Genomic DNA, 21,337 nt, shown 5'->3' with positions numbered 1-21,337 from the left:
TTGTGAGGATTAGATGTTCACCTATTCAAAATCCTTTCTGTTAGCAAAACTCTGCACAAAATGTAAAGCATTTTAAACATCAATACTAATAATAATGTGCTTTGGAATTTGGGGTATCTATACAGGTCATCATGTATCCCAGGATTCTTTTGTTTATATCAAAAAAGTTAAAAGACAATTAGAACACTGTTCAAGACTAGATAATCATTAAAAGTTATCTTAATAATCTGAAAAAGTAAAATTCTCCTTATAATATGATTGACTGTCCTTTTCTTGAACTTGACTTTTAGGACATCTAAGTTCTGGTAATGGTTTCACCACATTATGATATTGAGTTATTCATATTCCCCCTTTATCACCACTCAACATTTTCAAATGTAAAATGGACATGCTAATTAACCTTTACCTTTCCTTACCTCACAGAGATGCTGGATAGAATTGTTAAATTCTGTTTCCTCTGTAAAGCTTTTTTCTTAATCTCTAAGGATAAGTGATCTCTCCTCACTTCTAGAAGAAGCTTTCTTAACCTGGAGTATGTGGATCTTTGGGGGATCCATCAACTTAGATGGGTAAAAAAACTGATCTCTTTATTTTCATTATACTCCAACTGAACTTTAGTGTTTCCTTTAATTTTGACTGTGGGCAGCAAAACTAATTCTGGGAAGGGGTCTCTAGGATTCTACCTGATGCCAGAGGAACCCAAGACGTGAAACAGCTTTAAAAACTCTTGTTTGGGACTTCTCTTTTCCCCTTATGCCTCCTCTTAATTTGTGTGCCTATCTCATCAACTCTTGCTGTGTTATTATAAGTTTCTTGAGGGTAGAACAACCATATTTAATTTATGTTCTTATGCTTCACAACACATAGTACAGTATATTGTACATTATAGCTCCTTAATAATTTTTTATTAAATGACTATTAAGATTATTTGACTTAGGGTTTATAGAGTACTTTTTGAGTGCTTATTAAATGATATCAACCTACTTGTGAGATGGTCAAGTGACAATATCATTTGTATTTTCACCTCCCCCCCCCAAGGTCAAACCATTTTATAATTATCAAATAGATATTTTATATTTATTGGTTATATTGATATTAGTATTAATTCACACTTAATGGTGATTTAATATTGACAGGTTGTTTTCCTCAACAATCTTTTAAGATAAATAGTACAAGGTATAATAATACTAATCTTTTTCCCCCACTTAATATTTTACTTTGTCCAATTTAATATAAAAATAGTTTTCAACATTTACTTTTATAATATTTTGGTTTCCTTTTTTTTTTTTTTTTTTTTCCCCTCCTTCCTTCCCTCTTCTCTCCCCTGGCAAGATGTCCTAATGGCAAGCAGTCTGATATAGGTTATGTACAATATTATCATTTTTCAGATGAGAAGTTGTAAAAAAAAAAAAAAAATTCCCCAAGGCCATGACAGTATATGAATTCAGGCTTTGCCAACTCCAAATTCATGATTTCTCCACTACAATATATTTGTTCTTGGTTTTCATGAACAATGAAGAAAGATGATTGGTATGTTCTATTGCAGCCCTGTTAGGTCCTCCAGTCTTCCCTCACCCTGTGCCCTCATTTTTTCTCATTTCTATTTATTATTCCAGATTCTGGAAAGAATAAAGCTGTTCTGATTTTAATCCCCCTACTTGGCCATAAGAGGTGATTCATTATTTAAATGTCACTGACTTACTTCCCAGTGGCCATTGTGTTATTTTTAGGATTACCACTTTTCTGTATCTCTTTATTAGTTTAGTTTTTTTACTTAAGCTTAGGTTTCATGGCAGCATGTTGTTTACCAGTATAGTACTTGCACCATAGTTTACTGATTACAGCTTTTATTTAACCATTTTTGACAGTAAGATTTATACCAAATTGATTTTGTTCATTGTGATTAAAAAAAAATCTCACCTTTTAAGCAGCAGAAAAGAAATTATGGGCAATGTCTTTGGACTTTTATTTTTACTTATTAACAAGCTTTTTCTTTTTAAGATGTACTATTAAAAGCATACATATTATTTGTAGGACTTTTTGTCTTAAAGTAAAGATACTTTAAAGATCATGTTAGAATATAGCCTACAATTGTATTTAGAAGAGAAAAATTGAAAGTTGCTTTTTGAAAATCATTTTTAAGATACAATTTAAGGCATTCTTGCATATTTAATTGAGGTTTGTCCAGCAAGTTTTAATAGCTTTAAGTTTATAAAGTTTATAAAACTCTCTTATCTGCTAATAGAGGGAAGATAGTAATAATACATAAAGATCCTCTTTATGGAAAGATCTTAATATCTATCAATTGTGAAACAGGCACTTGCAAATAATATCTGAAAGGTATTGGAGTTCTTACTTAAAAATTAAGTTTCTATTACCTGTGAATATATTTTCATCTTCATAAGAGAGTTTTGATGTGAATGCTAATTGCAATGATTATACTCCTGGTTCACAAAGCCAGGGCTGCTGCAGCCTGGCAGTCAGGGAGGCAGGCTGGGTGGGAAGAAGGCCCTTGTGCAGCTGCCTCTTTTGAATGGTTGGCAGAATGACTTTGTACATTTCCTGCCAGTAGTTATGATTCTTTTTCTTTTTAAGACAAAAGTAGTATGGTGCAAAAGTAATTTGGTTTTTTTTCCCCCCAGCCATGAAGATGGACCTGTGTTTAAAAAAGCCAAAACTGAGGAAGGGGAAGTCAACTTTAGTATCTCCAGCCTGGCTGAGGGCAGCATCACCAGTGTAAGGAAGTCTTTAACTGTTTCCTCATTTTGTCAGAGGTTAAGGATTTCATTGCAGGGCCCTCAATTCTAGTAGCCATATCACTGACAAATCACCTGCTTTCTTTTTATTCCTCACCTCTTAAAGTATAAAATAATAATAATGACTACTTCTTTACGTCCTTCTTCTCTTTTCTTCTTTTTGATAAATATAGTCAGAAAATTCTCTGTACAGCCCGTTGTTTCATTGACTTACTTGGAAGAGTAGCTTTTAGTATCAGAGACTATTCTTGCTGGGAGAGTGAATTAGAGTTTGCATTCATCTTTGAGTTCTCCTTTTAGTTAGAATGATGAACTCTGGCCAAGGGGAAATGACATTGGTCTCCTTTTTTGCATATGAAGAATTCTTAAGCAAAATGGCCTTTGTTATGCTGCTCTTTTCTCTACAACACCATTAATTCAGGATTCCTGAAAGTGGACGTTTTCCATATTAATGAGAGAATACTTGGAATGTAAAGATACTGCTTTTGGGTTAGTGAACATTAGGAATAATGATGAAAGGAAGCTTCTTAAAAAGAAAGAAGTTGGAGCTGGTACTTAGTATTCTTTTGAGAAACGAGAAAAGAATAGACACATAAAAACAGTGAGAGTAGTAGACATTTCTATAGTACTTGCAGGTTTAATAATGATCTTGAGGCTGGAAGTAAAAATGAAACAGCTTTTGAGTATTTATAGTGTCTTGTGAGCCATTTCTACTATAATCTCTGTACTATTGATTCTTTATTTTGGGAAAAGTTTGATAGGAAATAAGATTGTCACTTCTTGATTTCAAGGCCAGTCACTAATAGTAGAAAAAAAAAAGATATATTGTTAAGTGCTGATTATAGAAATGAAAATTTATGTGCAATTTATAAATATAGATTCACTTTTACTCATATTTTCAAGGGAAAAACTGCTGGACCTCTGTAAGAACCTATCCTTACTGTTTTTTTTTAAGAATACCTATACAAGAAAACATTCCTTTAATATCGTGTAGCAAAAGTTTGTCTTCTGGAGAACCACATCCTGCATCCCATTCTGTGAGCTGAGTGGTTCTTATTCTCATGATAGCCAGGAGCCAAGATGAAGAAACATAGGCATGATCTTAAAGTGCCATGCTGTGGATTCAATGCTCTTCCAAGTGTCTTTATGTTTTTTGACATTCGCTCTGTGCATGTTAACTCTAGGCATTCACTACATTTGTGAATATCCTTGTTACACTCTGTATTCACTATTGCCAGTCTCTCCCAATGCCCAGGCCCTCAGAGAAATTTCCAGTCACTCTTTTGCACTGCTTAAACCAATTTTACCAAGCTTACCTCTGTCCGAGTCTTCAGAGATCTCTGGCCATCATTTCATAGGAATGATGGTTTAGATTCACAATAGAGCGCTCGAGAACAGCCATGTGCAAGCCATACTTGCTTGCTCTTATCTGATAGATATTTTGCTCAATATCTTTTGTTCATGAGGTCACATCCTGCCTAACTGACCTCGTGCTGACTCCCACTGAATACCAGGTCAAAGAGGGCAACTTCCTCCTCCCTACTGCTTAATAGGGTCTATAAGGTCACCCACACAACCAATCAGAGAAGGAGGCCTCCTATTAACGAGGCAGTCTCTGTTTACTCACAGAAATCACTTCCAGGAGTCTCAGGCAAAGCCTGTTTACTTCCTATTGCACTTGTACGTGACTCAACACTTTAGGAAAATGTCCAAGCTTCATGCTTGTCAGGATTTAAATAGAAAAAGATAAGCTTTTTCATTGGATAGACTAAAAGGAAGTAACCATCCTTGACCAATGGTCACCAGTGTCGTCTGCTTCCTGTGGGTCACATCATTTCCTATCACCGGCTTAGGGTCTAACCTTTAGAGAACATGTGACTTCCTGCAATTTAGGGTCCAGAACCTGATCTGGCTCTGGGAATAGGGATCATATGACTTAGACCTAGTCTTACAAACTGAGAAAACTTCAACCAATCAGTCCCATTCAAGAGCATCTAAAGGAAGAGTGCTTTAAAAACTCAGAGAGAAATGAGAGCCACTTAGCTGTCATCAGGAGCCTTGTGGGCTGTATACTGAAAATTATGTAACATTGTCTATGTTTTCTTGTTTTTATTTATTTTGTTAACCATTTATATTTTAATCTGGTTTGAGGCATACTTAGGAGTATTATGGGCAGCATGTGACCTGCAGAACATATGTTTGACATCTGATTTAGAGAATCACATGATTTTTGCCTTATATTAGGGTGCTGGGATGAGTAAGCAATCTATGCTGCTTCATTTTGAAACCAGGCTCAGCTCGTTGGTTGCTTGAGTTGCAGTTATTTCTGACTCCCTTGGAAAGACTATCTGATAAAAAGGGAGTTAAATGAAAGCTTAGACTATAGAATACTGCTACATGACACTGCTGGCTTTTGAATAGGGACATGAAAAAGAAAATAGAAAGACCTTTATCTTCTATTTCATAAGAGCAAATGTACCCATGTTAAACTATGTATGTTGTCTGAGGTGATGCCAGGAAAAGAAGAAAATTGGTCTGAGGCGCCATTGTTTTTGGATGTTTTTTAGGTTGGCAGTGTGAACCCAGCTGAAAACTTCCGTGTTCTAGTGAGACGAAAGAACGCCAACTTCAAGGAAGGTAAATGGACCAATCCTACCAGTTTCTCATTACAGAATAGATATTTAATGGCATTAACATATTTAAAATCTTGACTGTGAGCAGAATTGAATTATGGGATTTCATTTAGTACTTTTTCTCAGAAAGGATCACAAAGATTATCCTTCATTAGAGATATTTTATAACTAGCATGGAGAGAGGAACTCCTAGGAGTTGTTGTGAACTTTGTTAAAATTTGTTGATGAGTTACCATATTAATACAAATTATGGACTAGAACTTGGGAACATTCAGTTTAGTTTCCCCCAAACTCCGTTGGAGCCCTCAATCTCTCTAAAAACTTGGAATGATGCAAAATAGGACCAAAAAGGTTTCTGTGACTAGATTCAATTCTGAGGATTTGACTTTAGAAGAACCAGTTTAGTTTCTCCCAGTGTAGTCAAATTCAAAAAGAAACAGCAACCATTAAACTGTTCATAAGGATCCCTGTGTGTTGCTTATTTAATTTTAAAGCTTAGTATTGTCTGTGTTTTATTGTATATTTATTTAAAATATTTCCCAGATTACATTTTGATCTGGTTCAGGCCCCCCTTGGGAGTGACACCTAGTTTATTGCCTGAGTCCTGCCTGAGAGTGGATCTGAAATCTCCTCTTCCTCTCAGTACTGAATTATATTATCCTTGAAATTCTTCAGACCCTGTAAAGTCCAAGGATTCCTCTTCTGTCACCCAGAAGTAACCTGGGTGAGATATAGATGTGCAACCTTTTCCCTCACTGCTTTCTCTCTCAGGCTGAACATCCTCCACAGATCACCATTGCAGGATGCTCTTGGTGGTGTCATTGTGTATCATTAACCTTGTCTGTACATTGCATTACGAGGGGTGTCTGTCTGTGTCTGTATCTTCTCTTTGTTCGCTCAACTTATTTAACACCTAAAAAGTGACTGTAGTTGTGTAGCACTGAGCTTATCAGAGTCACTCTAGTGTTAACTATTTCTCAGACCTGGGACACACATGCCTATTATGGAATTGCCTAAGGGCCATTATGACTAGGTGAATTTCACAGGTAACATGTGGTCCTTTGAGTCAGACCTGATTTTTGGTAGAGGATCCAGAGGTTGGCCTAAAAGAGAGAACTTTAAGGTCAATGCCATCATTTTACTAACCTCAGGAATTTTGGAAAATACTTAGTATTCTTTTTGCAGGTTGTATAGACAATAACACATTTGTGTTAGCTTCTTGGAGTTTTATTCACAGTTGCTTTAAAAGAGAACATTGGAATTTTAGCCTATAGTTAAATATTGCAATGGATCTACTATTTATCTGTGTGAACAGATTATACTATGGACCTTTTCATTCCATGTGACTTTCTTCATGTCTTTTATTTTCTATAGGGGTATCCCCAGTGTGCTAGGTATTATCTGTGTTTAAAGAGAAGTAGGATCTCCTCAGCCTTTAATCATAATATACTGTTCACCTCTTTTGATTGAGAAGTTACAGGATCTCCTTAACCTGTTTTGTATTAAAAGGTCTGTTTCACAGTCTAGAGATCCAACTACTTAGAATTTGTGCAGTGCATATATTTGGTTAGTTGGTCTGATTCATGATTACCCCCGTACCAACCCAATTATGATAAATAAACTCAATTATACCTACTTCCTAAGTATCGGGGTTTGGGGATACTTGGAGTATTTTTTTTGGTTTTGGAAGGTTGACTATATTTGTATGGCAGCTTTCCAGATCCTACCAAATTACCTATCTTACTCTAATAGATTTGATCTTGTCTAAGACTTGGTGAGTCAGAGTCGTGTCACGTCCTCTCAAAATCAGGCAATCTTCTCTTAGGCGCATCTTTATAAATTGTCAGCAGCAGCAGCAGTATAAGCATAGTCTCATTTCTTTCTTATCATGGGAAATATGAAGTGTGTGAGTCAGCAGCTCCCAAAGACTTCAAATTCCAATATATATAATTGTTCTCTTACCTAGCCTTTTATCAAAACTTCTCATTAGGAGTAATATGATACTTAATGATTTTTTAAATTGAGTGAATGAATGAACTTATTGGCCAAAAGCTCATTAGCAGGAGAGAAAAGTTGCATTCTTGAAAACTAACCCTCATATTTCATAATGAGTCTTGAATAATTGAGACCTTTTCATATTCATTAGGGTTTTATTCAGTGTGTGACATTTGTGTAAAACAATTTGGAAGTTTTATCTGGTATAGAGAAGACAGAGTATAAGCATAGAGACTATGCTTATACTGCTGCTGCTGCTGACAATTTATAAAGATGCGCCTAAGAGAAGATTGCCTGATTTTGAGAGGACATGACACGACTCTGACTCACCAAGTCTTAGACAAGATCAAATCTATTAGAGTAAGATAGGTAATTTGGTAGGATCTGGAAAGCTGCCATACAAATATAGTCAACATACCAAAACCAAAAAAAAACTCCAAGTGTCCCCAAACCCCGATACTTAGGAAGTAGGTATAATTGAGTTTATCATAATTGGGTTGGTACGGGGGTAATCATGAATCAGACCAACTAACCAATGCCTTACTTCTAGGCATTTAGGACAGCATCAGCCCCAAAGCTTAGCTTTAGGAACAGGTAGGGCAAGTTTGGGAAAGAATGAGTGACCCAGTTTGAAGGAATATAGAGAATGTAAAAGGGGGGTGATGATATTGATATCTCCCTCTCAATAAAAAAATGTATCAAGCGCTTCAGAAATCTTAAAGCACACTATTTTGTTGCTTGTTTTCTTTTTTGGGAAGAGCATGGTATTCTGAATTTGTGGTTTTATTGGTATGGGCAATGGAAACATATTCCAATAAAGATGAGCACTTGTTCAGCAATCTAGAGTCTTAGAGGGTTACTCAGGAGGACTGAGAATTCAAGTGACTTTTTTATGGTCACATGTCCAGTACATCGTTGTAAGAGGCAGAACTTCAGCTTGGGGCTCACTGACTCAGAGCCGGTTCCCTCTCCACTTGGCCATGCTATTATGTTTTGAAAAAAAATCGTGAAGAGCTTTGAATTACAAGTTAAAGAAATGGTAAGTCCTTGAAGGTTTTGGAGGAGGAAAATGACAATCAGGGCTGGGTGGTGGAAAAGTGGCCAGCATTTCTATGTAGCATAAAGTGTGAGCCATGATGGAGTTAGGGAAAATGGCATAAGCTATTAAAATAGGGGTGGCCAAAAGACAGTTGAGGAGGTAGGATGGACAAGGGATGCAAGAGCACCTGTGGTTCTTTGCTATAGGAAAATTCTTTGATCCACTGTAGATTTCACCTGTCTGTTTTAAATTAAAGCTGGTTGTTCATTACTCTTATCATTCTCAGGTCAATTTTTTTTTTTTTTAACATCTCCTCCTTTAGAGATGAAAAAGGGAGTGTTTTCTCTTGAAAATGCCTTTAATTATGGTTACATCTAGCTCCCATGGAAACCCAGAACAATCATTCCTCTTCTGTGTTTTTTATTAGCCTGAACCATAATAACTGAACTAGTAAAGGGTGGGGACAAAGAGGAGGGGGTACAGACCTAGAAACACCGTCATTACCAAGCAACCAACTTCTGTATTTAGAGAATGATTGCAATAGACACAGAAAGCAAGTGGACCACAAGGTTTTTCATGGAGTGTGTATCTGCAGTTGTAGTCAGAAGTCACTGGTAAACTAATTGAGATTGCAAAAAACACAGAATAGCAAGAGGTTTGCTTGACCATGAGATTGGAAGAAGGTGTGAGGAGCCTGTGCTGTGCCTTGTGGTGTTATTTCAACTTAGTTTTCTTTAGTTCTGGTGAAAGACCTTGTGAAAAAAGTCAATTGTCCATCTTAAAACTTGAAAGGCGATGTCATTTGAGGATTGGGATTGGAGCAGGGAAGTGACCTGAAGAGAAGAGATTCAGGTGAATCATAACAACAACAACAACAACAACAACAACAAAATCATTCATTATAGCCACCTGAGTAATTTGCTTAATACTTTTGTCCTTTTGTTTGGCATTTTTTTCCCATTTTGCACAGATGTAGTAATACTAGATGTAGTAGGCCACATTATCTTGATTAGAGGCCCTGCATTTGCTTTCCAAAGCCATAAATCTAGAGTGGACTAGCTTGACTGTATGCACAGTACATAGAAGATTCTGCTACAAGATATATACACATCTCCTGTATCTCTAACTGGCTCTGTTCTGTGATGTTGGGTGTCCTACCCCTTGTAACCTTGTTTTCTGGATCTTCTAATTTTATGTAGAGAGTCAGACAGATGGATGTTTTTAGAAGCTCTAGAATTGGTGAGAGAATATGGCATTTAGCTGTCTTTACACAAGATTGGTTATTTCATAAATTACTAAATTAAAATATGTAAATTGTATTTAAGATCTTGGAAATAAGGATATTTAATAAAATCATTTACCAAACAGCCTTTTTAGGCCCATGAAAGTTTTTACAGCTTGATGCCATATCAGCTCAGATAATAAAAGATTGTGCAATTCATATTAACTATCAGTAAGGAGGCAGAGAGAGAAGCAGGTAAATTACATATTCCTGCTCATAATTCTCTTAGAAATAGGTCCACTTAAAAGTAATACTTTCCCATGAATCTGTCATTCTTAAAAATATTGAATCAGCTAAGATAATAAAAGAAGATTGTGCAATTTATATTAACTTATAAAGTTAAACACAACTAACTTTGATCAAGGTAGCAATAACTATAAAGTTAAGGAGACCTTTGAATAGATAACCTGTCTCCTATTGTAGAAGGTTTCTAAGAGAGATGAGATCAAAATTCTGTAAAGTTTTGGATTGCATTTCTTTGGCTCTCATTTCTTCAGATGACACAAAGGATAACTGCACCATACAGAAATCATAATTATAATTTGAAAAAAAAAATTTTCCATGCAAGCAATTGAGATGAAATGGCTTAAACCAAACCAGAGTGAACAAAGATATTAGGTTCTGTAATTGTGGGATCAGTGAGCATTAAGAAAAGTAATAGTTTAAAAGCATATTAAAATTTAGTCATCTCTTTAAAAAAAAAAGTCAATTCTTACATGAGTCTGAGAAACCGTTCTAGTTCATATGAAAGTGTGTATTAGAAAATCTGTAATTAGAGTAGAGCTGTAGCAAAATGTAACCTAGATAACCATTAAGAAAGTGATACTATATACTGATATATACATCTACTGATACTATATGTTAAAAAAAAAAAAAAGCATGTTTTCTGCACTCATGTTCTTAGCAATCACTCCATGCACTGATTTTTTCCTCAAAGCACTAAAGATAGGTTGATAAATCATAAAATGATTCTTAGTTTATCACAGTACTTTTATTTTCTTGTACTGTGTTTAATCTTATTTTAAACATGCTTATTATTTGTGAAAAAAGAAACATACTCCCAACATGTTCCACATCTATTAAAAAATGTAAAAGTCAAATTTCAGGAATTGACATCAGAATCATTTAGAAAAGTAAAAGGTTCTGTTTCACATTAAAAGGTTCATTGTTAACCCTGCATTGAAGAACCTATGTTGATTTCAATAATAGATCCCTATATGATTTTGCTCTGAAGTTATCTTTATCATTTAGTGTTAGAGGGAAAAACAAAAATACAGACAAACCAGTCACAGTTCAGTCCAAGAGATTTCATGCTTACAATGAATGCTAATGATCTTGGCTTACGAGTCAAATGGGGGAACAAGTACCATCATGGAAGTCTATTCTGTTCCCCCCATCTCCCACAAAGTGTGACTGATTATAGATCCTTGTCCCATAGTATTGTCGCCACCCCATTTTCCACACTAAGGGCCAGAATTCTTTAGTGTCCCTGATTTAGAATGACCTCAAGACATGGACCCAGCTGGATAAAGAAAGAAAACTGATTTCAGATTGTGCTGATGGGACAAACTGCTTTTAATTAATGACTTCCACTGACTGTTCATAGCAAATAGAATAAGCTGAAACTCTCAACTAATGAAGACATTTAGGAAAAGATGTTGGGCTTTTGTTGAAAATTGTCGCTAATCAGCTGAAATGGCAAGGAGAAGCCTAAAAACATTTTGGAGTCACACTTGCAGGCAATAAATAAGTCTCGCCCCCCCCTCCAAAATGTAATCCAAAGACCCCCCTCTCCTCCCAAAAAAAAATGCTGATATAGAGGGAGTTAGCAAAAGTAATTTGATAGTTAACCCCATTCCTTTAATCCATGTAGGTCTCCATGAAGAGATAAAGGAAATAGGATATATTTGCTTCCTTCACCAGAAAATGAAATTCAAGCATTAAAGTCTCCTCCAATGGGAGATGAGAATGTTGTAGAGACATCTTTGAGAGAAGGAAAGCCTTTTGAAGTTCCATTCAGACAATTTGGGAACCCCACTGGGAGGGTCATAAGCTTGATAAGTATATGAGTTTAAAGGCTGCCTTTTAGTTATTTGTCCATAGGGCAGCTAAATGGTGTAGGGGATAAAGTGCCAGCCCTAGAGTTGAGAAGACGAATCTTCAGTTCAAATCTGGCCTCAAATCCTTACTAACTGTGTGACCATGGGTAAGTCACTTAACCCTGTTTGTCTCAGTATCCTCATCCTAAAATAAGCTGAAGAAGAAAACGGCAAAATACTCCAATCTAGGGTCATGAAGAATAGGTCACGACTGAAAAAAGTATACAAAATCTACATGAGCCTAGAAAATTCCAATTTCCTTATTTCTTACAGGGTCATGAGATTCTACTTGGAGCATTTGAACCTATTGTTCCCGTACTTACATTATAGGAATTTGGAGTCACAATCTAGTTCTTTATGCAGAGACTTTAATTTCTTCTCTAATCTTCCTGTTCTAGCAGTATTTTCCTTTTGGATCACAGCAGGAATGGTTTAAAAAAAAAAAAGTTTACTTTCTTATTCTTTTAACAGAAAATCTCTTTCTTCTTTCTTTTCATGGAAAATTTTTGTTTCTCCAGAAATGGTTTCTGGGACATACCATACTTGTTTCTGTGTCAAATGAAAGATTGGAAGCTAAGCTTTTTGGGTTATAGAGGTCTTTAGACTATAATAATTCAGCATATTCACCCTACTCTCCATCATAGGCAAATCAATAAGAGAGTCTTCAGTGCTTATTTTCTCTGGTAGTTATTTTCTACTTTTCGTGATTAAGCAGCATAGGCCTATTACTCGAACACAAAAAATAAAGGCATCTAGGATATGGTTTTTTTATTTGTTTGTTTATATATTTTTTTTTAATAAACTTAGGTACAAATCTGTAGGTGTCCTGTGTTGCAAAGATTACATTCTTTTCAGAAATCTCTGCTTCAAAGAAAGCCTATTTATGTTACCAGATAACAGGTTTATCACATATGGAAAAATATAGGATAATTTCAAGAATACCTAAATTTGCAAATATAATTATAGTGAGCAATTAGAATTAATTTGAATTCTTGTGACAATTTGTGTTATTAAAAAATTCTTGAGTATTTTGAAGAATTTCCATTTGAAGAATCAAATGGATGTTATTGCTTTTTAGAAATACATGGAATAGTAACCATTCCATTTTTTTGTTCTTTTGTTATATATTTTTGTATATTGTCTACAACATATCCTTCTTTGGCAGAGATGGGATGGAGCTGTGTTTATTTATTTCAGGCTTGGAGAAAGGAAATTCCTATCAAAGATCTTACATTGAATTATCTCAGAGTTATACTATTCTTCCTCCTATAGCCAGATAGTGGAACCTAAGTCAATTGAGAATTCTATATCATCTTAACTTTATAAGTTTTTAGATAAGTTGGTGATCCAAACCAAGTTAGATGAATCTTTAGCCTTCCCAACTTCATTTGAGCTATCTGCCTAGATCCAGAAATAATATTTCTATTCTCAAGATTTTGAAACAAACAGTAAACATAACAAAGGAAGTATATGTCGCACAAAGATAAAACAAAAGGATTACAAATATGATGGGAGTAAGAAATAAAAAGCCATAATATGGCAATAGTACCATGATGCTTTGTATAAATGCTATTCCACAAATGATCTGTCACTAATCTCTAAATTAACTTTAACTTATTACCAGCATTAAAATTGTAAATTTTTATTAGTAGTCAGGTCAAAGTCCTTTGGCACATTATGATCTGCTTTTTATAATCCAATAAAGATATTAAATCACATAACCCTAGACTTTGGAGAGTTCTCTTACATTTCTTATAGTGACTTTATAAATATCTGGGGTGATTTCTTTAGTGTTAAATAACTCTTTATAGGTAGTCTACATTCCATACACAGTGCTTTATATTAAATTCCTCTTTGTTCACATCTACTACATGGTAGACTTTTTTTTTCCCCTGTTCTCAATCTGTTTTTTTTTTTTATTATAGTTTTTTATTTACAAGTTATATGCATAGATAATTTTACAGCATTGACAATTGCCGAATCTTTTGTTCCAATTTTTCCCCTCCTTCCCTCCTTTCCCCCTCCCCCCAATGGCAGGTTGACCAATACATGTTAAGTATGTTAAAGCATATATGTCCTAACAGTTATTTTGCTGTACAAAAAGAATTGGATTTTGAAATAGTGTACTATTAGCCTGTGAAGGAAATCAAAAATGCAGGTGGACAAAAATAGAGGGATTGGGAATTCTATGTAATGGTTCATAGTCATCTCCCAGAGTTCTTTCGCTAGGTGTAGCTGGTTCAGTTCATTACTGCTCTATTGGAACTGATTTGGTTCATCTCATTACTGAAGATGACCATGTCCATCAGAATTGATCATCATATAATATTGTTGTTGAAGTATATAATGATTTTCTGGTCCTGCTCATTTCACTCAGCATCAGTTCATGTAAGTCTCTCCAGACCTTTCTGAAATCCTCCTGCTGGTCATTTCTTACTAAACAATAATATTCCATAATATTCATATATAGTAGACTTTTTTTAAAGGCATATATTAAAATTTTCATCCATAGAATTTTAAAAGTTCTTTAAGTCTGTCTAGTATCTCCTTATTAGTTTTTTTACCCACTTTGTAGCTTTTTTGTGAATACCATCTTTTTATTATCCACATCAATTAATTTCATTTCATTTCTTCAAAAATTTATAAAACAAAACCAAACCTGTGTAAAAGTAGGTAAGTACCAAATATATGCAAAGGAATTTCAAGAGGGAGAGATAAACAACTGGGAGGTTAGGAAAGCCCTCCTACAACATATGGCACGAGGGCTGTGTAAGTGAAAAGAGTGATTCCACAGAATAAAATCGAGGAGAGAATGTATTCCAGGTAGTAGAAAACATTTGTGCAAAGTTATAGAGATGAAAGGTGAAATTTTGTATATAGCAAATAGCTCTGGGCCAATTTGTTTTGAAAAAAGAGTGTGTGTGTGTGTGTGTGTGTGTGTGTAAGGTAATATGAAATAAAATTGGAAAGGTAGGTGGGATCTACATTGTGAAGGACTTTAAATGGAAAATTTGAGATTACATTTTATCCTAGAAACAATGAAATTGGAGACAATATAGTCTTATCTCTATTAAAATTGTTAGTTTAGCAACTATATGCAGGACAAATAAAAGTGACAGAATGTCACAAGCAGAAAATTAGGTAGCTGCTGCAGTATTCGGGGTTAAACTTGGTGAAGGTCAGAACTAGGATAGAGTATAAATGGAGAGAAAGAGGAGAGGGATGAAATTTGTTGTGAAGGGATAAAAAACAGAACTTTTAAACTAATTAGATATGTGGATTAAAGGAGAGGGAAACCTCCAAAGATGTGAACCTGGATGACTGGCAGGATGATGGAGCCATCAACAGAAATTGGGAGATTGGAGGAGACGGAGGTTTGGGGGGAAATATGAGTTCCTTTTTGGACATGATAAATTTGTGATCTCTGGTAATCCCTCTTAAATTATACAAACCAGTTCTAAATTCTAGTCTTGTCTCTAATATTGCTTCTCAAAGTGTGATCTAAGTATTCCTGGAGAGGTCTATGAGACTTTTCAGGAAGGAAGGAGAGTTCTAAAATGTCAGAATTATTTTCATAATAATAATGAGGTATTCTAATATCTAATATGGTAAATATCAATACATAATACCCACATGTAAAAATTCTTTGGGGCTTTCAATCTTTTTACCTATTTTAAAAAATAAATTTTTATTAATATTTTCTATTCCTTATATTACCATACTATTTCTCATATCCTTCATTCTCTTCCTCCCTGTGAGCCATCTAATGTGACAGTATTTTTTAAAGAGGAAAAAAGAGTAAGCATAACTAATCAAAAATTGAAAAAGTCTGAAAACATGTGCTCTGTGTGGTACCTTTGGACCTCCCACCTTGATGAAGGAGTAGGTTGAGGGTATCTTCATATTTCTTCATTCAGATCCCATTTGATCTTTTATAATTTTATTTACTTTTGACTTTTTGGTGTGCCATTATTCTTTCCATTTAGATTATGATTATTGTAAATATTATTTTCTTGGTTCTGAGTATTTTCTAAAAATTCTTTTGAGATTAGGTTCAAGAGGTTGAGCCAGTTTCTGGGTTTCTATAGACTTTTAAGATGGAGATGAGTCTATTGCAAAGGGATGAGTGACATATATTCATATTATTACTCCTCTATAGAATTTAAATTCACGGAGGGTTTTCTTCACAATAACAGCCCTATGAGTTGGATATAGTGTACTTAATATCCCAATTTTACAGATGAGGAAACATACTCAGTGATTTATTCCTGGACACACACTATCTTCATTTATATTTATAACGGGAAGAAAAGATGGCCTAGTCACATGGCAAGATTATGGGATGGACATAATTCTCCACTGGTTCTCTTACAGTGTTGAAAATAAGAAAGATCATTAGTACATTGGTTGGACTCAATGTGTTAAACTTTGGAGAGAACATGAGCAAGAATTGCATAGAATGAGCACATTTAAATTGGTTGCACTCAGTATTATCCAGAGCAAGAAGATAAGTAAATACTTCCTAAATGAGGAAATAATCACAGATCCTTCTGAGTAGATAATAAATTCTGTATTGGCCAGAGAAAAGAGTTTTAAAAAGCATAATTTGGCAACTGGTTAGATATAGAGGGGAAGGAATAGAATTAGAGCGATTGAGATGATTAATTTGGGTGACTAGAAGGATGATAATATCCTCAACAAAAGTCGAGAAGTAGTGAGTTGGTGGAAGATATTGAGTCCCGTTTTGGACATTTTGAGCTTGAAATGCCAATGAGTTGTCCAGTGTGCAGTTATTGATGCAGGACTAGAATTCAGAGAGACATTAGGGTTGAATATAGATGTAGGAATAACATGGAGAGAAATAAGATTGGAACTCTTTGCAGCTAATGAGCTTTCATTGGTAAAGAATGTAGGTGGAGAAGTGAGAGCCCAAGTTAGAACCCTATGGACCACCATACTACAGGAATAGAATAATCCAACAAAGGAGACTGAAGAGTGAGACTAGTTGGAGGAGAACCAGCTGGCATAAAAGCCAAGGATGAGAATATCTGGAGGAGGTTTGGTTAGCAAAATCAGAAGCTTCAGAGAGATTCAGGACATTGAGAAATGAGAAAAGGCCTTTACTTTTTTTATAGACATTCAGGAAAGAGCCAGTAAGAAAAGGCTAACTATGAGACATAAAAGAATGAGTCATAGGAGAGGGTTAATAAGTGGATCAAGCTCTTGAAAGAGATGAGAAAGACTGAACTGTAGAGCATAAGTAGGTGTTTGGTTTTTAAAAAGATACTGTTTTCTTCATTATTGTTCCTTTCTACCAAGCTATTGAAGTTTTTTCAATGATTTTTTTGTTCTTTCCAGTTTTTCCTCTACCCTTCTTACTTGGTTTTTTAAATCCTTTTTAAATTCTTCCATGGCCTGAGACTATTCTTCTTTGAGACTTTGAATGTAGCATTTTTACTTTGTTGTCTTCTGAGTTTGTGTTTTGATCTTCCCAGTCACCATAGTAACTTTCTATCATCAAGATTCTTAATTCTTAACCATACTAAAGTGGGACTGTTTCCCTTTTAGAAATAATTCTGGGGACCTGTATATTTCCACTTATTCTAAGGTGATATGCTCTAGGGAAGGGCTTCTTAAATTTTTTCCACTTTCAATACCTCTTAATCCAAGAAATTTTTACCTGACCCCAGGTATATATGTATATAAAATAGGCATTTAAAACAAAAATTTACTAATAATAAATCATCACAATTTTGTGGGCCCCATACTCAATTATAAGACCCCATAAAATTGTCATGATCCACAGTTTAAGAAGCTGGGATCTAGGAAGAGATGTATTTACTATTCTATAGTAAATATAGAGCCTATGCTCTGGTCTTTGACCATCTGCACTCTTCCATCCTGCAACTGTGACCAGAGTTCCAAGTTCTAGTGTGCTGCTCCTCATGCTGGTCCCAGGATTGTAATCTAGATCTAAATAGGGTCAGTGCAATAGGAAAAGGACCCCTATAGTCTCTTTTTGGCCCCTTTTCTATGTGTGGGCTGAGAGAACCATCACTGCTATCACTGATTCAGTTACCCCAAGACCTATTGCTGGTGTGCTGTAGGCATAGACTGTACTATTCTTACCTGGTACAGCAGACCTTTCCTCCTGACCTATATGGTTTAATCTGTCCTTTTGTGGTTTCTGTCACTCCAAAATTTGTTTTGAAGTATTATTTAAAGTTGTTTGGAGGAGAGCTCAGCTGAATCCCTGCCTTTTCCATGCTATATTGGCTTCTCTTCAGTTTGGCCTTTTTTCCTCCCCAAAAAGTGGGGTTACCTTTTTTCCTCAGAGACAAGAGTAAGGAAGGAAGGAATGGATGAATAGTTAAGAGGGGTTTTGAGGGAAGATGAGGGAGTCAACTTTATCGATTTGAATGTTCCATTTGGGAAGTGAGGGGCCTTGAGGTTTGAAAGAGCTGTTTTGGGAATGACATAGTCACTCAGAGAAGACCACAAGGAGTGTCCTGCAGCAGTGAAGATTCCACTAAGATTAGATGACATGGATCCATTTGGCACTGTGTTATTCAGCTGCTTGTGAGAAAGTCAGGTGGGAAAGATGATCCAGAGATGAGAATTGGCAGGACGTTGTCAAAAGTAGGCATTGCTCATATATTTTCTGTTTGGTTTTACTCTGTAAGAGATTTTATTCTATATGGTTGATCCTGTTTTATATTTTATTTCACTCTGTAGTTGATTCTGTTCTACAACCATTCTATATAACAAACTACAATCTCTTTAAGTGAAGAAGCTTGTGAGTGCAAGTCAGCCACTCTCTCAGAATTAGATGTAAAAGTTTAAGCTTTTCCACAATGACTTTTAATGAAAGAAAAACTCTTAAATGAAGGGAATTGTTATCTCAATACCACATGCAAATTATTCCTGACCAAGGAAGGAATCCTTTTCTTCTCTCATGACTTCAGCTCCTAAGGAAATTTTATGCGTTTGTCTGTTATTCTCGGGCACAAATTGACCTTGTCCCATCTTTAGCCTCTTCACCAATTAAAGATAGTTTTATCTAGTTCTCAGGCAACTATGAGTCTGTATCTCCTAGTTCATAGTCAGTGACCTCAGGATGCAGTTGGACCTCTTACATTTATAAAGCATTCCTTTGAGACGAAGTAATCTTTCCACTTGTGTGTTCCTGTCTTCCTTAATGTAACTAAATATGATCCTTGATGGTGCTAGTTCCATAACCGGTGATAAGATTTTTGTTGTTTCCTTTATTCTATGCTTTTTAAAAATGAGTTCTATCTTTAGATACAAATCTCTGACTGGACACTGAGGCAAGCCATCAACCTGCTTTATGGGCCGGTAGTGCCCCTGCTAACAAATAATAATCTTGCTCAGAAAAATGTTCCTTGGCTTATCCTTTTGTTAAATTTCATTTGCAAAAATATTACTGTAGTGTAGCTAAGGTGTCAAAGGCAGAGGTCATCATATAGTTGCATTGCATAACTATAGTATAGTTAGAACAGGAATGATAAAGGAACTGGAGGTTGTAGGGCCTAGATTTAGGGTCTGGAGTGCAGCATAGGGAAAGATGTAAGGATAGATTACAATGAGAATTGTAAAGGTCAGCATAATGGAAGTGGCTCCATCCAAGTTAATGGCTAGATCTTAAGTAGTATGGCCATTCCTGTGGATGTCTCAGGAATTGAAGAGGACAATGAACAAGAAATTTCTATCCAGGGAGGAGATATTATCTTATATATTGAATTTTCCAAGTTTAAGGATATAGATGGAGGAGAGAAACTATGAACCAAATATTGAATTCCCTGAGAAAAGAAGGAAAACTGGAGTCAGTAAGTCAATAAATATGCCAGGCACTGCACTGAGTATGTACTGGGGTTACAAAAATATAAAAGATGGTCTGTGTTTTCAAGGAACTCACAGTATACTAGACTGCATGCAAATAATTATGTGTAGACAAACTATACACAAGATATACAGCAGAAGGAAGGTATAGTGTTAGAGTAGATTGGAAAAAACTTTCTGTAGAAAGTTGAGATTTTAGCTGGGTTTCATGGAAACTAGGAAGCACAGATGAAAAGGAGAAAGCCTTCCAGGCCTGAGGGGTAGCCAATAAAAATGCCTCCAGTCTGGAGACCAGTATCACTGATGGGGGTGGGGGTGTAAGATAAGAGACTGGGGGGAGGGGCAGATGTGGCATGAAGGGCTTTTGAACACCAAACAGGATTTTACATCTAATCCTGAGATGCTAGGGACCCATGGGCTGAGAAGGGGGAGGAGAGAAGGTAATGTAGCCAGACCTATGTTTTAAGAAGGTCCTTTGGACAGTGGAGTGGAGGCCGGGCTGGAGTGGCAGGCCGGTGGTGAAGATAAAAATTAATGGGCTTTGGCAAGGCAATGGGTAGTGAAGGGAAGAGATGGTCCTGAGTTGAGGATTGAACTGGGAAAAGTGCAATCCTCAATAGGAAAGCATTAAAGGAGGGCTTTAGGGAGAAAGATTCTAAGTTCAGTTTTAGTCAAGTTGAGTTCAGGAAGTCTGTGGGATATCCAGGCTGGGATGTCTAACAGGCAATTGTAAGCGTGAAACTGAATGTCAGCAGCAGGGGGAGGGCTGAAGGAGGAGATGGGTCAACATGGGAGGAGGGAGAGAAGTGGGCCCAGGGCAGAGCTCTGGGAGGCTGTGTTTCCAGGGCAGGACCTGGGAGGAGGTCCAGGGAAGGAGTCTCTCGTAGGAGAGACAAAAAGAGAGTAGTCCTGGCCACAGGGGGCCAGGAAGGCTGAGAAAAAACTCTTACATTTGGCAATGAGAAGATCATTAAGGGGCAGCCAGATAATGAAGTGCAGAGAGTTCGGCCCTGAAGTCATGAGGGCCTGAGTTCAAATGCTGCCTCAGACACTCACTGGCTGTGTGACCCTGGGCAAGCCTCTTAAACCCAGTTGCCTCTCAAACAAAAATTTTTTTGAAAGAGAGACCATTAATAGCTTTGGAAAGAATAGTTTTTGTTGAATGATGAGGTCAGGAGCCAGAATAAAAGTTAGAGTGAGAGGAAAAGAAAAAACTTTTTGAAGACGGTCTTTTTAATGAGTGCAGCTACAAAAAGTAGGAGAGATAGGGGATGATAGTTCACAGGGATGGTGGGATAAAGAGAGTTTTTTGAGGATGAGAGAGACACGGGTATGTTTGTAGGCAATAAGGAAGCAGAATTAAGGAGTGATTGAAGATAGGTGGAAAAGTAAGAACAATAGAAAAGGGAATTTTCTGCAGGAGAAAATAGAATGAAATCAGATCACCTATGCATATAGAGGAGTTTGCCTTAGGGCTCTTCCTTGTGAGACACAATGGAATGGATAGTGGCAAAAGGTAACCTGGGTGTTGTGAGATGAAAAGGGGACAAGAGGAAACTCTTGGCAAACATCCCTAGTTTTTTTTTTTTTTTTTCTTGTTTGTTTTAATATGAGGCAAAGTTCTCAGCTGAGAAGCTGAACCAAGTGGGAGCCAAGGGAACCATGGGAGTTTT

At 36.1% G+C, this 21,337-nt stretch overlaps 1 protein-coding gene across 1 annotated transcript in view; it reads left to right on the top strand.

The window, feature by feature from the left end:
* The window catches only part of XRCC5 (X-ray repair cross complementing 5), a 118,940-nt gene that overhangs the window by 52,457 nt on the left and 45,146 nt on the right, over positions 1 to 21,337 (top strand). Inside the window, exons 15-16 of the mRNA XM_051983585.1 lie at positions 2,643 to 2,736; positions 5,324 to 5,393. Of these exons, the coding sequence (XP_051839545.1) occupies positions 2,643 to 2,736; positions 5,324 to 5,393 (164 nt within the window). The remainder of the gene's footprint in view (positions 1 to 2,642; positions 2,737 to 5,323; positions 5,394 to 21,337) is intronic.

Source organism: Antechinus flavipes, chromosome 3, assembly GCF_016432865.1.
Source record: "Antechinus flavipes isolate AdamAnt ecotype Samford, QLD, Australia chromosome 3, AdamAnt_v2, whole genome shotgun sequence".
In the NCBI taxonomy this organism is placed as follows: Eukaryota; Metazoa; Chordata; class Mammalia; order Dasyuromorphia; family Dasyuridae; genus Antechinus; species Antechinus flavipes.
The sequence above is the reverse complement of the archived record's forward strand: the minus strand, read 5'-3'. Positions and strand labels throughout refer to the sequence as shown.